The sequence below is a fragment of the Hyperolius riggenbachi genome, chromosome 9, assembly GCF_040937935.1.
Source record: "Hyperolius riggenbachi isolate aHypRig1 chromosome 9, aHypRig1.pri, whole genome shotgun sequence".
Lineage (NCBI taxonomy): Eukaryota > Metazoa > Chordata > Amphibia > Anura > Hyperoliidae > Hyperolius > Hyperolius riggenbachi.
The window spans coordinates 53,745,640-53,768,883 of NC_090654.1; the positions used below are offsets into that span (position 1 = coordinate 53,745,640).

The 23,244-nt window shown below is 45.0% G+C and overlaps 2 protein-coding genes across 7 annotated transcripts in view; both read right to left on the reverse strand.

The window, feature by feature from the left end:
• Positions 1-23,244, reverse strand: part of RAD18 (RAD18 E3 ubiquitin protein ligase) — a 618,600-nt gene that overhangs the window by 274,328 nt on the left and 321,028 nt on the right. The gene's annotated exons all lie outside the window — the stretch shown is intronic.
• Positions 18,961-21,293, reverse strand: LOC137532363 (uncharacterized). The gene is made up of 2 exons (XM_068252784.1): positions 21,221-21,293; positions 18,961-20,347 (listed from the first exon to the last, which is right to left on the reverse strand). Exons 1-2 carry the CDS (start codon positions 21,245-21,247, stop codon positions 18,992-18,994), a joined length of 1,383 nt encoding a protein of 460 aa, XP_068108885.1. The 5' UTR covers positions 21,248-21,293; the 3' UTR covers positions 18,961-18,991.

Genomic DNA, 23,244 nt, shown 5'->3' on the forward strand with positions numbered 1-23,244 from the left:
TTGGGTGATTGAGGGTTCCACCATTGTCTTACCATCTCTAAGTTGGCGGCATGGTAATATTTCTCTATGTTGGGGAGACCCATACCTCCTAGCTGTTTTGGTAAGGTCATTGTTTGATAAGATGTGCGGACTTTTTTCCCCTGCCAGATGAAGGTATTTATACACTTCCTAATATCGGAGAACCACGAGCTAGGAATCATGATCTGTAAAGTGCGTAGAGAAGAAAGGTAGTAAGAAAAGTTTGAACGCTGCTATGCGACCAGACCATGACATCCAATGATTGGACATGGATAGACATTCTTTTTTTATGTCTGTGAGTAGGGGGACCATATTATATTTAAATAGGTCTGCTGAGTGGCGGGATAGCTGAATACCTAAGTAAGTTACTGCCCCATCTGCCCATGGGAATGTGTAGGAAGTCTTTAAGTGAGCTTCCATTTTGGTGGGGATATTGAGGCCTAGTATATAGGATTTGGATTGATTTAATTTATACATGGAGACATCTGAAAAATGTTGAATTTCCTTCATGAGGTTAGGAATGGAGCTTAATGGTTCTGTTAAGAGCAGGGCTACGTCGTCAGCAAACATACTGATTAGATGTTTAGATTCATTGATAGAGATGCCAGATATTGATGGATTTGATCGAATTTTTTGGGCCAGTGTCTCCATGATTAAAACGAAAATGACTGGCGAGAGGGGGCAACCCTGGCGTGTTCCATTGGTGATACGAAAGGGTTTTGACAGGAAGCCAGCTGCATTGACCCTGGCAGATGGGGTAGTATATAATGCCATAATGGCAGATAAAATTTGACCTGTGAAGCCAAATTTGATCAGGGTGGCTTTAAGAAATTGCCAGTGTACTCTGTCGAACGCCTTCTCTGCGTCTAGGGTAAGTAGCAGAGAAGGCGTTCGACTAATCTGGACATGTTTCAAAATGGTTACCATGCGTCTCGTGGCATCTGAGGCTTGTCTGCTGGTGGTAAAGCCAACCTGATCTTGTGATAGTAAATCTGGGGAGAATTTCATTAGCCTGTTAGCTATAAGTTTGGCGTAGATTTTTATATCTGCGTTTAGCAGAGAGATTGGTCTATAGTTTGTTGTCAGGGTATGATCTTTTCCTGGTTTGGGGATTACCGTGATATTTGCCTGTAAGTATTCTTCTGGAATGGGGGTGGCAGTGGCAAAATCATTGAAGAGATCGGTCAGGAGAGGGGAGAGAGTGGAATTGAGAGTCATGAAAAACTCATTCCCAAACCCGTCTGGGCCTGGGGCCTTGTTGTGCTTAAGAGCTTTTATTGCTGCTGAGATTTCCGTTGTTTGGAATGGGGAATTGAGTTGTTTCAGTTGTTGGTTGGAGAGTGAAGGTAGTTCAATTGATTTTAAGAATGATGAGATGGTTTCTTCTGTGGGTTGAGTTAGTGATTTATCTGATTGTAAATTATATAGGTTTGAGTAATAATCGCAGAATGCGTCTGCGATTAATTTGGGGTTAGTGATTGTCTGGTTAGAGTTTGGATGTTTTATTGTGTGAATTTTAGATTTGATCTGCTTATGCTTTATGAGGTTTGCTAAGAAGGAACCTGCTTTATTGCTCTGCGCATAAAAGTTTAATTTCATTTTCTGACATAGAAAATCGTATTTAGATTGTAGTAAGATGTTAAAGGGAACCTTAACTGCTGCGGAAAAATAAATTCACTTACCTGGGGGCTTTCCCAAGCCTCCTGCAGCCGTCCTGTGCCCGCGCCGGTCCTTCGGTGCCCTCCGGTCTCCCTCCGCCGCTGAGTTTCGATTTCGGACGACTGCCAGTCGTCCTGGGGCCTCTTCCGCATTCCTTGTCGTAAACTGCAGTAAAGCGCGTCCGCATGACGCCAAACGCGTCATCGCATGACGTCAAACGCGTCATGCGGACGCGCTTTACTGCAGTTTACGACCAGGAATGCGGAAGAGGCCCCAGGACGACTGGCAGTCGTCCGAAATCGAAACTTAGCGGCGGAGGGAGACCGGAGGGCACCGAAGGACCGGCGCGGGCACAGGACGGCTGCAGGAGGCTTGGGAAAGCCCCCAGGTAAGTGAATTTATTTTTCCGCAGCAGTTAAGGTTCCCTTTAAGTTCTTGTCGCAGGTGAAAAAGTTCTCTCTCTAGATCTCTAGTGGGGGTTTGTTTATGGCTCTTCTCCCTAATCTTAATCTGTTCCAATAAGAGATTGTATTTTTCCATTCTTTCTTTTTTTAGGCGTGATCCTTGTCTTATTAACATACCTCTGGCATAGGCTTTTAGTGAGGACCAAACTGTGGGAACTCCCATATTAGGGGTACGGTTAAAAAGTATGAATTCTCGCACATCTTTATCGAGTTTTTTGAGAAAAAGGGTGTCTGTAAGTAAGGAAGTGTTTAATCTCCATAGCGGGGGTTTTTTTCTGTGATGTTGTCATCAATTTCTATGTGTATAGGGGCATGGTCAGTCCAAGATTGTACACTGATGGAAGAGTCCAGAACTTTTTGCAAGAGGATTTTATCTGTGAGAAAAAAATCGATTCTGGAATATGATTTATGAACATTTGAAAAGAAAGTATAATCGCGGGCTGTGGGGTTAAGTACTCGCCATGGATCATGAAGATCATGCCAATGTAATTGTTTGTCAATGGTAATTTTTTGGCGAAGGGATTTGGAGGAGGAGTCTGAGATTGTGGGGCAAGCATTAAAGTCTCCCCCGATTAGTAATCTGCCTTGCTGAATTGATTTTGCCCTTGCAAAAAGTTTCTGGTGGTAGGATTTCTGTGCATTATTGGGGCCATAAACTGCCACTAGCGTAAGGGTTTCATCATTCACTTTACCAATAAAAATTATGTATCTCCCTTCAGGGTCCGGGAAAACCTCTATGGGTATCACTTTGAGATCTCTGTGGAATGCTATCATAACACCTCTTTTTTTTTTTTATAAAGGTACTGTGATAGGTCAATGGGAATAATTTGTTGGTACACAGGTGTGTGTCTTTTGCCAGTAGATGTGTCTCCTGGGCGAAAGCAATTTGGGTTTTGTGTTTAATGATCTCATTCCACAGAAGATGTCTTTTAAAAGGGGAATTCAGGCCACGAACATTAATGGAGGAAATCTTTAACGGCATGTCAGGATAGAATCAGCGTTTAAAAGTAGTGTTAATCTCAGCTAAGCATACCATGTAGCTGGAACGGAAATGATATAATTGTACCTGTTAGGAAGAAATAGGTTAGTTAACACAATTTGCCAAGAATAATTAGAAATGGGCTTAGAGTACCCATAAATTAACTTCAGGTGGGTAGTGAACAGAAGAGTTGTGCTTATAGAAAAAGAAAGCAAAAAATAAATCATAGGCCCTACCAGGTCCATGAATGTGGGAGTAGGGGATTGTAGATTTCCCCTGTCACTAGTGTGGGGGAGAAAACCCCAAAGAAAGCGCAGTAAAGAGGTACTGAGTAGGATCAGAGTTCGATGTCCTACAATGTGGGGGAGGGCAGGTATATACCTGAATAGTCTCATAGGTCTTGATATGAGAAAAAAGAACCAAAGTTAGCCAGGGGAGAACAGGGTCCGGCTTATGGTGGGACTGTCTGCCAATCCTGATGTATCTTGGAGGAAACTGGATTCTTTGATGGGATAGGAGAGTCTTCTTGCAGCTGTATTTTCAGCGTTTTCAGCAGATTGTGGCCTGCATTCATATTAGGAATAGAGTATTGTTGATCCCTTATTGAAAAGAGTATTTTTGTGGGGAAACCCCATTTATATGGAACATTTGCTGCCCTCAGAGCTGTTGTAATTGGTTTTAACTCTTTGCGGAGATGCAGGGTTTGTTGGGAGAGATCTGCAAAGACTTTGATTTTATCAAAGGGCTCAGGAAGGGAGCCTTTTTTACGGATATAAAACAGCAGATTGTCTTTAACATGATAGCAGAGGTACAATGACATCACGCGGGATATGTGCCGCTGAGTGAGCGGGTTTGGGGAGACGATGAGCTCTATCGATAATTAATTCAGTGTCTGTGGCATCAGGCAGGGTGGTTTTAGTTATGTTTTGGATAAAGGTCCTCAAGTCATTTGTAGAAATATTTTCTGGGATTCCTCTAAATTTAATATTATTTCTCCTTGATCTGTCCTCAAGGTCTGCGGATTTTGTTTTAAGCCATTTTATGTCACTGGAGTGGGCATCAGAGACATCTACCATAGTGTTGTGTTCTCTGACTAGATCTGAGACCGTGTGCTCCACTTCGTCCACTCTGTCTCCTAGGGCATTTAAATCATTGTGGACGGAGGAGGTTATGGCAGAGATGTCTATTAATAAGGAGGATCTGAAAGATGTGAGGATCTCCTTAATGAACGCCTGAGAGGCTGTTTGTTCTGATGCTGGGAAGTCATCAAATGAGGCCATAGCCTGCAAGTTTGGGGAAGGGCTGCGTGATTGTGAGCTTACCGCTTCTCCTGCAGTAATCTCTTCCAGTCGTGGCTTTGTTCTGGCTGGGCTGCTTGTCGGGGATATGTTCTGCAGGTCTTGCAGCTGGGTTCTTGCTGTGCTGGACGCACTTGCAACGTTGTTTGTGAGCTCTGGAGCGGCTTCTCCTAGCGAGGCGGCGCCATCTTGGATCGCTCGTGTGGGCCTTTGTGCTTTCTGCCCGAAGTAGTCTGTAAGCTTTTGCGGCTTCAGCGCTGTTAATTTGCGCTTCTTTACCTTGTCCAGCTCTGTCTCCATCTCTTCTGGCTGGCGGGAGGTATTAGAGGCGGATTGGGCCATGCTTTGTGCCGATTTAGGTAAGCCGGAGCAGCTCTTTCACGCGTCCGTCCTGTCTCACGTCGCGGCCACGCCACCCCCCCCCCCCCCCCCCCATAGACTTTTAATAGGCTGCAGTAGCAGTGCGGCAATTTGCTGCACCGCCACAGTGTGAACGGGTCCTTCCTGATACCACCACTGCTCCCCTGCGTGAGATGCATCTCAGTATCCTTTCATGTACGCACACTTGTACTACTGCTTACCTTTGTTATATTTGAAATGTTCAATAGAAATTGGGAAACCAAAATATATACACCCTCAAGCTGCAAGAAGTAAAGGTGCTTACTTGCAGGCTCACTGAGGACCAACCAACAAGAACAAATTATATGGCTAGCATCTATCACTTCATAATCTTCTGGTTTTTTTTTTTTACTTCTCACTTTGAAAAGTCTTTTTTCCCCTTACTATTAAAGGAGTACTGTAGGGGGGTAGGGGAAAAAAAGAGTTGAACTTACCTGGGGCTTCTAATGGTCCCCCGCAGATGTCCTGTGCCCACCCAGCCACTCATCCATGCTACAGTCCCTGCCTATGGTTCACTTACAGAATTTGCGAGTAAGAAAACCATTGCACCTGCGCAGCCACGTCCTTGCTCCCGCTAACATCACCAGGAGTGTACTGCGCAGGCTCCTGCATGGTACACTCCCAGTGACGTCAGCCGGAGCAAGGACGCAGCCACGCAGGCACAGTGGTTTTCTGACTTTAAGACCTCCCTAGCGTTCTAGACGAGCTGAGCTCGTCCAGAGACGCCGGAGGGCACCGCTCAGGCCCTCCTGGGCCGATTTGAATATTTTTTTTTCAAACACGCAGCTAGCACTTTGCTAGCTGCGTGTTTAACTCGATCGCTGCCGCTCGCCGATCCACCGCTACCTGACGCGAAAGAGGCCCCCCGGACCCCTGCGCGGCCTGGCTAATCAGTGCCAGGCAGCGCTGAGGGGTGGATCGGGAGTCACCATGGCGATAGGGAAGCTCTAAAGGAAATTCTGTACAGAACGGGATTTCTGGATGGGACTTCATGCCGGCAGCGATCGGTGACGCTGGGGGGACGCCGCAGGGAGCAGCCAATCATGCAGCTAGCGCTAGGCTAGCTACATGATAAAAAAAAAAAATGGGCGAAAAAAAACCTCCCGCGGCCGTACGGCCAGCAGGTTAAAGTCGGAAATTCCAGAAGAGAACCAGAGGAGGAGACTGGAGCATCAGTGAGTAGCTGGGCAGGCACAGGATGTCTGCGGGGAATCGTTATAAGCCCCAGGTAAGTTCAACTCTTTTTCCCCCTACCCCTCTACAAAAGTCCTTTTGGTAAAGTTCCCCTTAAACAGAACCCGAGGTGGGATTTAATTATGCTAGTGGGGCACAGAGGCTGGTTGTGCACACTAACACCAGCCTCTGTTGCCCCATGGTGTGTCTCCAGGACCCCCCTGCGTGCCGTTATACCCCCCGCAGTGCTGGCGACACGCAGCGTGTTGTCAGCACAATGTTTACCTATGCGGCGTCAGTCAGCGTCGCTCCCTCACCTCCTCCATATCAGCGCTACCCGCCCGCGTCCCTTCCCTCCCGCTGATTGGAGGGAAGTGACGCGGGCGGGTAGCGCCGATACGGAGGAGGCGGGGGAGCGGCCCTAACAGACAGGCATAGGTAAACATTGTGCTGGTGACACACTGCGTGTCGCCAGCACTGCGGGGATATAGCGGCACGCAGGGGGGTCCTGGAGGCACACCATGGGGCAACAGAGGCTGGTGTTAGTGTGCACAACCAGCCTCTGTGCCCCACTAGCATAATTAAATCCCACCTGGGGTTCTCTTTAAATTGCTCCATCCCAAAGCAACTCCTCAAGCAGCAGCCACAGTTCCCATTCAGCTTTCCCATAAAAGCCGCTTACATAACTTGGGGTCATTACAGTTCCCAGCTTTCTGGCAAGCAGCAGGGAGAGATTATTAGGGATAAGTTTTGGGTGGAAAACACTTTTACTTTGTGTACTTTTAAAAACTGCAAAATAGCAGAAGCGGGATTCTAATCTATGTAATGCATTCACACACAGAGCACATGAGAAATAATTCTGCCTAATATAAATAAGAAACGATCTGCCTTATCGGATAAATATGTATAAAGAGCAGATTAATGTAAATAATGGCGTCAGCGTGGGCTAATGTTTAAACATCTGCTTTCTGTGTGTAATTAGTGATTATATATGCAGAGAGTAGAAGTCATACATACTGATTTCATAAGATGGGTCTGCATAGCTGATCCTGGCCAAACAGTCACCGTCTAAATCCATAGCGGCGGAGCAGGATCATCCACCAGGCAACCTAGGCAGGTGCCTGGGGCCTAGTGGGTGTCAAGGGGCCCACCTGCCACCTTTCCTGACCTCTCTGCTCTCTCCACTTCAGATTACTAAAAAGATCACTACTCATGAACAATTTTATTATTTCTCAAGTCACACATACCCTCCCCTCTCCAGGTCCCTTAAAGTGAACCTAAAGCCTACCAAAAAAATTAGATTAACTCACCTGGGGCTTCCCTCAGCCCCCTGCAGCCAATCGGTGCCCTCGCAGCTCTGGTCCGATGCTTCTGGACCCACCGGCGACGACTTCCGGTTTCACAGTCACCGGCCGACAGGCATCGGAACGCGAGTGATTGTTCGCGTTCCCAGCCTGTATATCGCTCCCTATGCTGCTATTGCGGCCAGGAGGTCGCAATAGCAGCATAGGGGGCGATATACAGGCTGGGAACGTGAACAATCACTCGCGTTCCCATGCCTGTCGGCCGGTGACGGCCAAACCAGAAGTGTTCGCCAGTGGGTCCTGGAGCGTCAGAGCGGGGCTGCGAGGGCACCAATCGGCTGCAGGGGGCTGAGGGAAGCCCCAGGTGAGTTAATCTCATTTTTTTTGGTAGGCTTTAGGTTCACTTTAAACAGCACTCTGTCCCACACAAATAATATCCTCGCATTTCTCATCTCTGCCTACTACTCTCAGGGCCAGTGCACATCAAAAACCTCTAGCAGATCTGCAAAACGCTAGAGGTTTTTGAAGCAGATTTCAAAGTGATTCATGGCATGTTTTCTAAACAAGCCTAGCATTTTTGGAGCGTTTTTGTGTAGCAGATTACAAATATTGTTACAGTAAAGCTGTTACTGAACAGCTTCTGTAACAAAAATGCCTGGAAAACCGCTCTGATCTAGCGTTTTTCAGAGAGGTTTTCCACTTTTCTATACTTTACATTGAGGCAGAAACGCCTTAGAAATCTAAAAAATGCTGCAGCCCACGAGTTTGTGTTTGTGGAAAAAAAAACTAACAGCATATTCTATTAAAGCTGTTTGCAGCTAGATATGCTGTGCAAACTATCTAAACTTTAGATAAGATATATAGACAAGTTACTTGTTATAGTTAGTTTTTCATCTCGGATACGCTTTAAAGCGTACTCTGAAAACACACCTATACAGAAAAGCCTATAATTTGCTATAGGTAGCATTAAAGGTCACTGCCTCACCCATTAACCCGTGTCTCCTTCCCTATTGTTTCCTCCCCACTATCCTCTAGATTGTAAGCTCACAAGGGCAGAGACCTCCTCCTAGTGTTTCTCATACTGCTGTCATTTACCATATGCACATGTACCAACTTTAGAGATATCTCACACTACACATTAACTATGTATGTATTTGTATTTCTACTATTGAATGTAATGACTGTACAGTCTCTTGAATTTCTAATGTATATTTGTTTTCTACTATGTACAGCGCTACGGAAGATGTTGGCGCTATATAAATATAAAAAAATAGTAATAATAATAACAAAAGAGGCCCCCAAATCTACTACCTTGCCTAGGGCCCATTTACATCTTAATCCATCTCTGCATAGCAGTTAACAGTTTTAGGTATGGGGTCATTTTTTTTCCTAAAATGCTTACAAGTGGTGGAACAGCTACATGGATCACACTAGATCCGCCCCTTCCTTACCCTGAACTCCTCATCTATGCACTTATCCTCTCCCACCTGGACTACTGCAACACCCTCCTGTCAGGCCTCCCTCTGAACCACATTGCCCCCATACAATTCATCATGGATGCAATAGGCAGACTCATCCACTCCTCCCCCTGCTTCGTCTCCATGACTCCCCTATGCAAATCCCTCCACTGACTTTCAATCAGCTTCAGAATCAACTTCAAGATCCTGTGCCTGGCCTACATATCTATGCACAAGTCCTGCCCGACCTACTTCTCAGATCGGGTCAGCAGATACATACCTGGCCGCCCGCTCCACTCCCCCAACAACCTCCTTCTAACCACCCATTGCATATTGCACTCCATTGCACGACTACAGGACTTCACTAGAGCTGCCCCCATCCTGTGGACCTCTCTCCCACTGCCCATCAGCCTTGCCCCCTCCTTCAGAACCTTGAAACAAGCCCTCAAAACTCACCTCTTCGAGAAGACCTACCCCACGTCGCCGATGCCCTCTCTCGGCCGAGAATCTTTAGTATGTGTGCCTTTGGCATGGCCCTTCTTCCTTGTGTATCCTACCTGATCATGCATCCTGTCCACCAATCACCATGAACTTGAAATTTTCTGGGACTACTACTCCAGTGGATGATCATGTGGTGTGTCTTACTGATTATTGCCTGTATTACTACTAATTTAAGTCTGATTCACTTCATAAAAGTATAGGGGTTGACTTAAACACAAGTCACAGGCAACACTGAGCACACTGAGTAATGTGTGTACTATTTGTGACATTCCCATTTGCAGCAATTTACCCTGCGGTAAGTTATACTTTGAGGAAAGGAAATGCCAAGAAAACACAGGTCTGAAAGTCCCAGTCACAATAATTAACAAGGAAAGGGGCACGAGCGAAATACTGGGCTGTATAAAAAGGAATGAATAATTGCAGTACTTGGGGGCCTGGAGGAGTTATTGGCTGCACTTAAGGGGCAGGAGGGGTTAATAGCTGCAATACTGTATGCGGTAAAGTCATTAACCCCTCCTCGGCCCCAAGTGCAGCCATTAGCTTTGCTGGGTAGACTTATACTTGAGTCAATAAAAAATTCCAGTTTAAGAGGGTTGAATATTGGAGTGGACTTATACACAAGGTTGACTTGTATTCGAGTATATACAGTATTATTGTCTGTAACCTTATTTATTGTAGAGTTGTTTATTGTTGGCACTATATAACTCTAATAAAAAATATGTCCAGGTTCAAATCTCAGCCTGGCAACTATCTGCATGGGATTTCGATCGTCTCTATGCAAATGAGTGGGTTTCTTCCAGGTGCTCCAGTTTCCTCAAATTCCCAAATCATACTGGAAGGGTAAATGACTTTCCATTGAAAAAAAAGGGTATACTGTGTTAGGAAGCAAGCTGCAGCACCTGGGGTTCATAGCTCGTCTCCCATGCAGCTACTAGCCGGGCCTGAAGCTGCTTATCTTCCTGGATCAGACAAGACTGGTGTGCTGTGATTATTGTATCCACAAGCTGCAGCACCTGGGGTTCATAGCCTGTCTCCCATGCAGCTACTAGCCAGGCCTGAAGCTGCTTATCTTCCTGGATCTGACAAGACTGGTGTGCTGAGATTACTGTAGCTGCAGCACCTGGGGTTCACAGCTGGTCTCCCATGCAGCTACTAGCCAGGCCTGAAGCTGCTTATCTTCCTGGATCTGACAAGACTGGTGTGCTGAGATTACTGTAGCTGCAGCACCTGGGGTTCACAGCTGGTCTCCCATGCAGCTACTAGCCAGGCCTGAAGCTGCTTATCTTCATGGATCTGACAAGAGTGGGGGTGTTGAGATCAGTGTGGCCGCAGACTGCAGCACCTGCGGTTCACAGCTGGTCTCCCACACAGCTCCTGGCCAGGCCTAAAGCTGCTCAACTTTCTGGATCTGACAAAAGTGGTTGCATTAGGATCAGTGTGACCGCAGGCTGTAGCACATGTGGTTCACTGCTGATCTACCATGAAGCTACTGGCCAGGCCTGAAGATGCTTAACTTCCTGGATATGACAAGAGTGGGTGCATTGGGATCAGTGTGGCCGCAGGCTGTAGCACATGTGGTTCACAGCTGGGCTCCCATACAGCTACTAGCAAGACCAGCAGCTACACAAAGCCAAAAGTGTCTGCTCTTCTCGGATCATGGTTCAGGCCTGGTCAGAAGCTGTATGGGAGACCATATGTGAACCGCACTGCTATTCTGTGGCATTAGAGACATTAGATTGTGAATGGGTAGACGTAGACCACATCCACAGCAATATCACTGGCCTCAACTGAACGGATAGGCTGCATTCTGAGTGATGATATTGGTTTCTAGTGCATTGATAGGCTGCATTCTCAGTGATGTCAATGGTCTCTAGTGAATTGATAGGCTGCATGCTCAGTGATGTCATTAGTATATAGTCAATGGATAGGCTGCATTCTCACTGATGTCACTGGTCTTTAGTTAATAGATAGGATGCATTCTCAGTGATGTTACTGGTCTCTTGTGAATGGATAGGCTCCCATCTGAATGATATTGGTGGCCTCCAGTGAAAGAATAAGCTGCCTTCTCAGACATGTCACTGCTATCTAAGGCATGTATAGGCAGTGATGTCACTGTCTCGAGTGAATGGATAGGCAGCATTCTCAATGATGTCAATGGTCTCTAGTACACAAATAGGCTGCATTCTCAATGATGTCATTGGTCTTCAGAGAATGGACAGGCTGCATTCTCAGTGATGTCACTGGTCTTCAGTGAATGGATAGGCTGCATTCTCAGTGATGTCACAGGTCTCTAGTGCATGGATAGGCTGCATTCTCAATGATGTCACTGGTCTCCAGTAAACGGATAGGCTGCATTCTCAGTGATGTCACTGGTCTCCAGTGAACGGATGAGCTACATTCTCAGTGAAGTCAGTGGTCTCTAGTGCATGGATAGGCTGCATTCTCAGTGATGCAACCGGTCTCTAGTGAATGGATAGGCTGCATTCTCAGTGATGTCACTTATGTCCAGTGAATGGATAGGCTGCATTCTCAGTGATGTCACTGGTCTCTTGTGCATGGATATGCTGCATTCTCAGTGCTGTCATTGATCTCCAGAGAATGGATAAGCTGCATTCTCAGTGATGTCACCAGTCTCTAGTGCATGGATAGGCTGCATTCTCAGTGATGTCACTGGTCTCTAGTGCATGGATAGGCTACATCTGCAATTACTGCCCAGACCACTATAGGGTGATGCAAAAAAAGCTGCAGGTATAATGAGTGCACTAATTTGCCACAAGAGGTATATCTGAATGCACAAAATGAATAAATAAAATGACAATAAGATATGAACGCAACAACACAGCTGTTCCCCAGTTGCTTTCTTAATAAAATGAAGGATGTGCCTACATGACCAGGCAGAAAGATAATTTGATGTCTGCACTTTGTGCTCACGACCCCGGCCTGTAAGACACATCAAAGAGGAGACTACAATTATAGCTCCGATCATTATCTCTTCTGTCCTCATCCGTCTTTCATGTGAGAGGAAAACAGAGTTTGTCTGAGAATCAGGCAATGAAAGATGGAGACAAGATGGCATGATGCGAGTGTTCAGCAAGGAGCGGCCTGTAATCACATAAAATTGAGGCTAAGCAGTGAACTGCACATCCAGTCATGGTGCAGCTCAGCACAAACAGGGCTGAGGGAAAGGCAGAGGATGGTTCAACAGCCAGCTGAGGTGAAACTCCAGCACTGTGGCGTAGTGGATAGCGCTCTGGCCTTGCAACGCTGGGTCCCCGGTTTGAATCCCAGCCAGGTCAACATCTGCAAGGAGTTTGTATGTTCTCCTTGTATCTACGTGGGTTTCCTCCCACATCCCAAAAACATACAGATAAGTTAATTGGCTTCCCCCTAAATTGGCCCTAGACTACGACTAGTCACTAAATGACTAGTGTTTCACTCAAGGTATGGACACCTTAATAGAGCACAGTGTTCTCCCCAGAAGTTTTTTCCAGCCGGGTGGCATGAAAAAGTAGCGGGGTGGGGTACAAGGGGGGGAATTCAGGGCCAATGAAATTGTGCTTACAGCATAGGAGGAGGAGGAGAGACGATAACAGCCGGGTTCTCATCTAAATTAGCTGCGTGGAGCAACCGCTAAAAGAGCCTGGGGAGAACACTGGAGCGCAATAACTGAGAAGGTGGGCTGAAACATGAAACGCGTTGTTTATGTGCTGGAAAAAAAAAACCTATTCTAAACTCAGAATTTGACTTTTATGATGCATGTGAACTCGCCTCTTGATCATAGTTCTTGTACTATTTTAATTGTTTATGGGCCTCCTATTACTTTTGTGTTGTTAAAGAGAATCTGTACTCTAATATTCTTACACTAAAAAGCATACCATTCTATTCCTTATTTTCTCCTGTGCCCCTCTGTGCTGTTTCTGCCACTCCCTGCTGCAATCCTGGCTTGTAATTAACAGTTTTAGGCAGTGTTTACAAACAAACTAACTAGCTTGTGATAGGCTCACATAAACAGAGTGTGTGAGTCATACAGAGTGTGCAGGGGGCCTGCAGAGGGTGTGTATCGCTTCCATCCAATCACAAGCAGCCCTGCACATTCCACACATTCAAGCCTTAAGGCCCATACACACATCTGATTTTTGCGGACGGGTCGTTTAAACGTCCGCCGGGCGGATCGCTCTTATCACGCGAACGACAGTCTGCACACACGCCCAATTTGGCGGGCGAACGACGGGACATTCAAACGACCCGTCGTTCGCAAAAATCAGACGTGTGTATGGGCCTTTAGCCCGACAGACAAGACAGAGGAAAGGAGATAAGATTTATTACAGAGACAGTGCAATTAGGAAAGGCTGCGGTACGCCAGAGCACATTAGAACAGGCATAGGAACTTATAGGATAGAAGAACTAAGGCTGAAAAATTTGTTACAGAGTCTCTTTAAATTATTTTATATTCTTAACCACTTCAGGACCAATGCAATTTTCACATATCAACACTGCTCCCATTCATTCACCAATAACTTGTTAACTTAATAACTATATTATTATTATTATTACTACTAATCACACCTAAGTGATCTACATATTGTTTTTTTTTTTCAGAACAAATTAGGCTTTTAGTATGTGATAATTTTGTTTAGTGATTACCTTATTTTCAATGCATATTAAAGGGAAAAGAAGAGGAAAAAAAAAATAGAAAAAACACACTATTTCTCCACTTACATCCATTATTGATTTACAATAAACAGTGCTAACTAGAAGTTAAACCCAAAAATTGTATTTTCTTTTCCACCCTGGTTATAACAACGTTAAGATTATGTCTTTTTTTTGCCTTCTCATTGTACACTATTGATGATTATAAGAACTTATTTGTAAAAAAAAATAACAGTAATACACCATCATGGCATACAAATTTTAAAACCCAAGTTCCTAAGGTAACTATATATGTTTTTTTTTTATTCTGTCACTTTGTTTTCATTTTACAAGTCTTTTATTTTGGTACAACACATGTGAAAATGTAATTGCCTTTGATTCAGTTTGTGACTAAAAAGAATACACAAGACATGGGCCTCAACCCTAAAACTCTCTAAACTCTATCCTACTACTTATCATGGTTAAAATGCTACCACATATGTCTCTTGTAGTGCAAAAAAATTCCCAAGTTTGATCATAATTTTGAAAATGAGTTTTTTATGTTGGATTGAGTTTGTCCCTACCAACTTTTCATGTGACGGGGGACCAAGCTTTAAGACACAACAAAATGTATTCAACAACTTGTCACAGTTAAAATTATACCACACGTGCCTTATTTAGTAACAAACTGGTGGTGCGCTCGCTACAAATACACTGTCAGTAGGTATACGTCCTGTGGTCATTAAGTGGTTAACTTTACTGCTGACAACAAGCATCGCTGCAGAATAATTCTTTGTTGTGTGTCCCAAAGTGATTAAAAACGAGGCCTGGTCTCCCAGTATGCACTTGGAGGAGAAGGCTTTGTGCCATCATAGCCTGAGCAAGACATCACTGGGAAGGCAGGTTTACATATCAATACAGAGCAATGTACAGACATAGGAAGTGTTTCCGGTACCGAGATAAGGTTAATTAACGTAAACATGGGTATCCAGAATTATTTTCTACATTCTACAATATGTCATTACAGTGACCCTTTAAAGACACTTGTCCCGGTTTATGTTTTCTTAAATTAACTAAAGCTATGTGGAAAATGTATAAATGTATGTTTTTTCTCAGCTTTAGAGCGGAAGCTCCGAGATAAAGAACTCACAAGCTCCAGCTCAAGATTGACTATCTTCAGGTTTTGAAATTTTTGACAAGCTCTCAAGTAGCAATTTTCTGTAACCTGTCAAGTTTTGTTTTCTGGAAGACAAAGGGAGGGTAAATCTCTGAAATGTCATCGCTAATTATGGGAAGAATAGTATCAGTAAAGTCTCCTATCACCCCCAGGCATTCATATTAATTGTTGATGCTTAAAAATAGCGAGGGCTGCTGAGGACACCTGTTCCCAAAGATCTTCTCAGGATAAAACGTGCTACATGAAAGAAATACTGCTTTTATTGTATGACAGTATGGAAATAATGGGTAAGAAGGGAAAAGAGAGACATACGGCGGGGAGGGTGTGGATGATGGTAAAGGAAAGAGACAGGTTAAAGGGAACACGAGGGGAGAGCGATATGGAGGCTGACATGTTTATTTCCTTTTAAATAATGCACATTGCCTGGCTGTCCTGCTGATCCTCTGCCTCTAGTACTTTTAGCCATAGACACTGAACAAGCATGCAGATCAGAGGCCTATGACAAATCTGAAAATAGTAGCTGCATGCTTGTTTAAGGTTTATAATTCAGACACTACTGACCAGAAAGGATCAGCAGAACTGCCATGTAACGGTATTGTTTAAACAGAAATAAATTGGGTTCCTTTTAACCACCCTGGCGTTCTGATTAAATCGCCAGGGTGGCTGCGGGAGGGTTTTTTTTAAATAAAAAACCAGGATTACGACCTGGTAATTCTATTTTTGACAACCCTCCAGGACAGTGACATTGAGATTTGGGCTCCGCCCCCCAGAAACAGGAAACACCCAGCGTGAGCTCTATAAATCTGTTCCCAGGTATCCACACCTCAGTTGTGCACAAGACCTGAACCTAGTCATACTGGATACCCTAATACTTCTTACCCACATCAAAATACATGATGCTTAACGGGTGGGAACTAAGGACTGTCCTGGAGGGTTGTCAAAAATAGAATTACCAGGTCGTAATCCTGGTTTTTTCATCCAACCCTCCAGGACAGTGACATTGAGATGATAAACAAGGAATCACCCACCTTAGGGCGGGACCACAGCCTGTAGAACTTTCCTCCCGAAGGACTGTTCTCCTGCTGTCATCAGATCTAGACGGTAATGTCTGACGAACGTGTTGACACTCCTCCATGTTGCTGCCCGGCAGATCTCTGATGCCGATGCCCCAGCTCTATAGGCCCAGGAGGTTGCCATAGCTCTAGTAGAGTGTGCTGTGATCTCTTTAGGTGACTCCAACTGCCTCAATTTGTAAGCTTCCTCAATACAAACCTTGAGCCATCTTGCTATCGAAGCTTTGGTCATTTTTTCTCCCACTTTATTTCCAGTGAAATTAACAAATAACCTGTCTGTTTTCCTGAGTTGCTTCACTCTTTTTAAGTATATTAGTAAGCACCTCCTTACATCCAGCTTGTGCCACTGCTTCTCTTTTGGATGAACTGCTTTATTGCAGAAGGTAGGCAATATTATCTCTTGCCCCCTATTAGACACTGATGATACTTTAGGTAAAAAATCAGTTACCGTCTTCAATATCACTCGGTCTTCAAATATAGAACAGAATTGTTCATCACTGCTTAGTGCCTCTAATTCGCTTACTCTTTTTGCAGAGGTAATCGCTACTAAGAATATGGTTTTAATTGTAAGATTCCTTAACGAAATTTCTTCTAGAGGTTCGAATGGCTCTTCCATAAGTACATTGAGAACTAAAGATAGGTCCCACCTAGGACATGATTTCTTAACTATTGGCCTTGATCTTTCTACCGATTTCATAAATCTGATCACCAGGGGATCTAAGGCTAATTTCTTATCAACGAAAACAGAAATTGCTGCTACTTGTACCTTAATTGTACTTAAGGCCAAACCCCTCTCAATTCCATCTTGCAGGAACTCAAGAATTGTCGGTAATTTATTGTCTTTAACTTTATTTCTCTTTTTCCAGTCTAAAAAAGTCTTCCAATACTTAGAATAGATCGATCTGGTTACTTTCTTTCTGCTATTCAGAACCGTCTTGATCACTCTGTCTGACAGGCCCTTGGACTTCAGAACATCCCTTTCAGAAACCACGCTTTTAGATGCAGATTTGGAACATGTACCCATCTGTGTTCCTCTTGATCTAAAAGTAATTCCTCCTGAGGGAGGAGTAAAGGATCTTTTTTCAGCATTTTTAGTAACAACGGGTACCATGATCGTTTTGGCCAATCTGGTGCTATTAATATCAGAGTCATTCTGGACAGTTTCAACTTCTGTAATACAAGAGGAATCAAGGGGATTGGTGGAAAGGCATATGCTTTGCTGAAGATCCAATCTTGGGCCAACGCATCTATTGCACATGCTCCCTTCGGATCTAGAGAGAAAAACCTTCTGCACTGAGAGTTCGTCTGATTGGCAAAAAGGTCTATTTCGGGCCACCCCCATCTGGCCGTTATCATTCTGAATACTTCCGGGTTGAGCCTCAGCTCGGAATTTGACAGTCTTTGTCTGCTTAGAAGGTCGGCCATTCGATTTAATGTCCCTTTCAGATGGACTGCTGTTAATGATAGCAGATTCAGCTCTGCCCAATCTAAGATCTTCAGTGACACTTCTAGGAGTTTTCTGGACCTTGTCCCTCCTTGTTTGTTCAGATAGGCTACTACTGTTATGTTGTCTGAACGAACCTGAAGATGATGCCCCTTTAGACACTCTGATGCTTGTAATAGGGCCATATGAACTGCCTTCATTTCTCTGAAGTTGGATGACTCTCCCCTTACTGGGTCTGTCCATGACCCTTGCAGGTATAGTCCGTCCACATGGGCTCCCCAACCCATCAAACTTGCGTCTGTTGTTATAATCTTTGTTGGAGGAGACCGCCATAGTCTTCCTAACTGAAGATTTTTTATATCCATCCACCAAGGCAGTGATTCCTTTACCCAGGTTGGTATTGATAACACGCTTTCTAAATCGCCCTGATTTCTGTTCCAGTTTTCCAGTAGCCAGTTCTGGAGAACTCTTACGTGAGCCATTGCCCAATCTACTGCTGGTGCTGTTGAGGTTAGAAGACCCACTATACTCATGCACTGCCGTACTGAGATGGTGTCTGCCTCTAGAAGGCTGACTATTGTCGACTGCACTTTTGTCACCTTGTCCTCTGGCAAGAACAGTCTTTGAAGGGGTGAATTTATTATGAACCCCAAAAATTTGATCACCTGGGATGGATCCAGATGTGACTTTTGGTAATTTACTAACCAACCCAGGGTTTCTAACTGACCTAACACCCTCTTCAGATCTCTTTGAAGCAGTACCGCATTGTCTGCTAGAACTAATAGGTCGTCCAGATAAGGGATTATTATAATGTTCTGGAGATGAAGATTTCCTACCACCTCTGCCATTACTTTCGTAAACACTCTTGGTGCTGAAGATATTCCGAAAGGAAGGCACGAGAATTGATAATGCAGCACTCCACCGTCTCCTTGTACACTGAATCTTAGGTACTTTTGAGACTCCCTTCTGATTGGGATGTGCCAATAAGCGTCTGTCAGATCTATGTTCACCATAAACACGTCTGCATTCAGTAAGTTCCTCATCGTATACACAGTTTCCATTCTGAACTTTTCGTATACAATAAAGGGGTTTAGTGGTTTTAAGTTCAGAATCATTCTGAATTTTCCGGTTGGCTTTTTGATCAGAAAAATTCGAGAATAGAACCCTCGGTTTCTTTCCTGAGGTGGTACCTCTTTTATGACATTTCTGTCCATCATGTCTCTTAGTAATTCCTGTAATGCCATCCTGGCTTCTCTGTCTTTCGGCATTAAAGTCTTTACAAATCTCACCGGGGGCTTTTTTATGAATCTTATCTTGTACCCGTCTTTTATTAGGTCTAAAATGAATTGATTCGAGGTTATCTTTCTCCACTCTGGATAAAAGCGAGATAACCTGCCCCCTACTTTCAGCCTGGCGTCACTGGTGCTTGCTTTGGGGCTCTGCTGGCTTATGCAGCAGAGTCCTCCTAGGCCCTTCCTTATTAATTGGCCAAGTCCTTCTTTTTTGGACCCCTTTATCTCTCGCCTGGTTATTGCGGCGAAAAAAGGGCCTATTCGGCTTGAATTTCTTTTTCTTCGGAAATGATAATTTCCTGCTTGCCGTCTTCTCCAGGACTTCTTGGAGCTGAGGGCCAAATAACAGATCCCCCGTAAAGGGTAGATTACATGCCTTAGACTTGGACGATTGGCTACCGTCCCATGTCTTGAGCCACAGATTTCTGCGGGCATTATTAACTAGTGCTGTTGTCTTTGCTGTAACTCTTAGTGACTCTGTTGAAGCATCAGTAACATAATTATTAGATTTCTTAACAACACTCAGAGCTTCTAAAATGTCCTTTTTAGGAGCATCAGTTTTGACTAATTCTTCCACCCTCTCTATCCATAATAAAGTGGTCCTAGAGACACAGGTGGTGGCTGCAGCAGGCTTAAAGTTAGTTACTGCTGCTGTATAAGCTTTTTTAAGTGACAAATCAATTTTCTTGTCTGCTGGGTCTTTAAGGAAACCCAAATCCTCAAAAGCAAGTTCATTCTCCCTATTCATTAGACTGAACGCTGCGTCTAACTTGGGACAACCTTCCCATAGTTTTGCATCTTCTTCTGAAAAGGGGAATCGCTTTCTAAACCCTCTGGAAATAAAAAGTTTTTTCTCTGGGTATTTCCATTGCGTATTAATTAGGTTTTTTGTTGAGGGATGTACAGGAAAATTTAAATGTGGTGTGGGATCCATACCAGAATATAATTTATCATGTATGGACACAGGAGCGGGAGTGGTCTGATTAATATTCAAGGTAGTGTGAATAGCCCGCACTAATTCATCAGTCTCTTCCACCGGAAATCTGAATCTTGAAAACATAAGTTTCTCATCCGTATCACTTTGATCTGACATATCATCCTGTGATAACTCCCTGTTAACCTGTCCTCCAGGAAGAACATCCTGTATTTCCTCTTCTTCTTCTTCATCTGAAGAAATTAAACGTCTTGTAGTTTTTACAAGAGCTTTTCTTGGCTTAGGATTCTCCTTGGGAATAACTGCCACAGGAGGTACCACAGGAGCTGACCCTGTAGGCAGATTTTCCCTGAATGCTCTAAATGTCTCTACCATTTCATGCCTCATGGTAGTCATAAACTCTTTGCAGGAGGCAGTATTCTCTTCATTAATTAACTTTGTAATACATCCTTGGCAAGATGCTTTTGTCCAGCTAGTTGGCAAAACAACCTTACAGACAAGGCAACTCCTGGACCTGTTAGAGCTATCGGATAAGTCCGAAGTCTCCTGAAAAACATATGAAGAGAATAATACCATGAGATTAATTACTATAATTCATTAAAGCCTGTAATTAATCACATAAATCCTCTCCTGAACAGATGTGATGTTTATTCATATATACTCTGTGTATATAGTGAGCTGTTTACCAAAAAAATGAATATCATTATCTGTAAAATAAGCTTAAGTACAGCAATCAGACAGATAATTTAGGATGCATATCAATTCAAGTGTAGCTCATCTAGACAGAATGTAGATGCATACAGCTGCTAAAATGTATTGCAGGAGAGAGAGAGGGAAAAAAAAATTTTTTTTTTTTTTTTTTTTTTTTTTTTTTTTTAAACTTAATATATTTGGTGATACTGCACCAATAAATCCCTCCTGCAAACTTAGAAGGAAAACATCCAACATTATATGCAGCTGACCCAGTAACCAGCTCACTCCCCACAATGAATGCACCATGTAGTTAACATTCATTCAGGTAGCTATGCAACAATTACTTATGCAAAACACATTGAGCTGCACAAAAACCAATCAGTCACATGTGAACAAATGCTTTTCTGAACTATCAGGACTTTTACAATACTTAAACTGGTAACAAACATCTTGCTCCATTTAAGTAATCAAATCACCAAGTAGTCTAACATGCTTTTTCTGATCTATTAATTAAACTTAAGATCAGTGCAGTTATCCATGTTTAACTGGTTTTAAACAACAATGTGCCACCACAAAAAGACAGCTTCAGCAAATATCCTTGATCTAGCCACTGTCATTCATATGCTGACTAAATACATCTGAGCAGCATAATCAAACCTCAGACCAGTGCGGCGACCAGTCAGACCGTGATCAAACGCGGCTCCCACAAGATCTCCGCCGGCTTACCTGATCCTGAAGTTTTCGTGCGTCCATCCTCGGCAAAGGCCAAACGCTAAGTGCCACAAGGAACGCACACAACGCTGTTTTGCAGCCGCGCAAATGCGGAAGTGAAGTCACTCGTCGGCGGAAGTACCGCTAGACTGGGGACAAAGCCATCCTTCCTCCGTGCAGAGCCGATATTCCCCCACCGCTGCGTCCAGGACCTCCGTCAGGGCTGCTCCGCGTTGTCCTCCCTCTAGCACGCACAGCCGCTCAGGTGGCTGCTAGAGGGGAAAAACCTGTTTAAGCAGGTAAGGAGCTTTCTGCTGCAACAATATTCCAACCCTCCAGGGTAGTGAAGCAGGCTCCCTCAGGGAACTATTACCAGCCTCAGCACTCCCAGGCTGCTGACCAGCTAGCTCCCTTTACAGAGCTCATGTTCCCAGGGAAGGAAACACACAACTGAGGTGTGGATACCTGGGAACAGATTTATAGAGCTCACGCTGGGTGTTTCCTGTTTCTGGGGGGCGGAGCCCAAATCTCAATGTCACTGTCCTGGAGGGTTGGATGAAAAAAAAAACTATTTCATGCAGCCAACTGAAAGTTGGCTGCATGAAAGCCCACTAGAGGCCGCTCCGGAGGCGATCTTCCGATCGCCTCCGGCGCCCAGAATAAACAAGGAAGGCCGCAATGAGCGGCCTTCCTTGTTTTGCTTATATCGTCGCCATAGCGACGAGCGGAGTGACGTCATCGATGTCAGCCGACGTCCTGACGTCAGCCGCCTCCGATCCAGCCCTTAGCGCTGGCCGGAACTTTTTGTTCCGGCTACGCTGGGCTCAGGCGGCTGGGGGGACCCTCTTTCGCCGCTGCTCGCGGCGAATCGCCGCAGAGCGGCGGCGATCAGGCAGCACACGTGTGCTGCTTTTTGTTTCATTAAAATCGGCCCAGCAGGGCCTGAGCGGCAGCCGCTGGCGGTGTTGGACGAGCTGAGCTCGTCCAGACCGCTCAGCTGGTTAAAGTGATTCTGGGGGGGGGGGGGGGGGGGGGGGGGGGGGGCTTGAAAATAAAAACTGACACTTACCTGGGGCTTCTATTGACCCCCTGCAGCTGTAATGTCCCACGCCGTCCAACGATGCTCCGTTCCCCACCGCCGATCCCGGTCTGATGTTCATGTAAGAAGACGAATAATGCTCGCTCCTGCGCACATCATCGGGAGCTTACTTTCTTGAATTGCGCCAGCGCAGTAAGCTCCCGATGACGCACAGCCACAAGCCACAGTCTAATTAGACGGCGGATTACACCGGGACCGGCGGTGGGGAATGAAGCATTTTTGGAGGACAGAGTGGGACATCACAGCTGCTGGGGGCCGATAGAAGCCCCAGGTAAGTGTCCGTTTTTATCTTCCACCCCCCCCCCCCCCTTCCCAACCACAGAACTCCTTTCAGAACGAGAGTAATAGTCAAAATGGTGGGGGGAGGAGTCAAAAGGATAAGCTGGGAAGAGTGAAACAAAATTAAGGTGGTCATACACTAATGATATAGCTGTACAATCGATCCAATCATTTTATTCCATTGAGAGAGTGTGTTCCAGTATGCCCGAACAATGAGAAGAGGCCGACAACAAGTAAAATCGACCACCTTCATCAATCCAGCAGGATGGAAGATAACGGTCAATCACACAGGAATCGGCTACTGTGGGCGTAATTCACATTACTCCTCTGTGTGATGCTTAAACTTACTGGTTCCCCACAATAAGGCTGAAAGATGGTGACACAACAGTGGCCCTCCCACATCCCACATCCCAAAAACAGACAGATAAGTTAATTGGCTTCCCCCTAAATTGGCCCTAGACTGCGATACATACACAGGAGGCCGCAATAGCAGCATAGGGGGCGATATACAGGCTGGGAACGCGAACAATCACTCGCATTCCCATGCCTGTCGGCCGGTGACGGCGAAACCGGAAGTGCTCGCCGGCGGGTCCTGGGACATCGGAGCGGAGCTGCGAGGGCACCGATCGGCTGCAGGGGGCTGAGGGAGGCCCCAGGTGAG

Excerpts from the sequence above, each read along its gene's own strand:
- LOC137532363 (XM_068252784.1), bottom strand. The coding sequence starts at position 21,247 with ATGGACGCACGAAAACTTCAGGATCAG. Across the intron at positions 20,348-21,220 it reads CACGAAAACTTCAGGATCAG|GAGACTTCGGACTTATCCGA; the intron begins GTAAGCCGGCGG and ends TATGTTTTTCAG.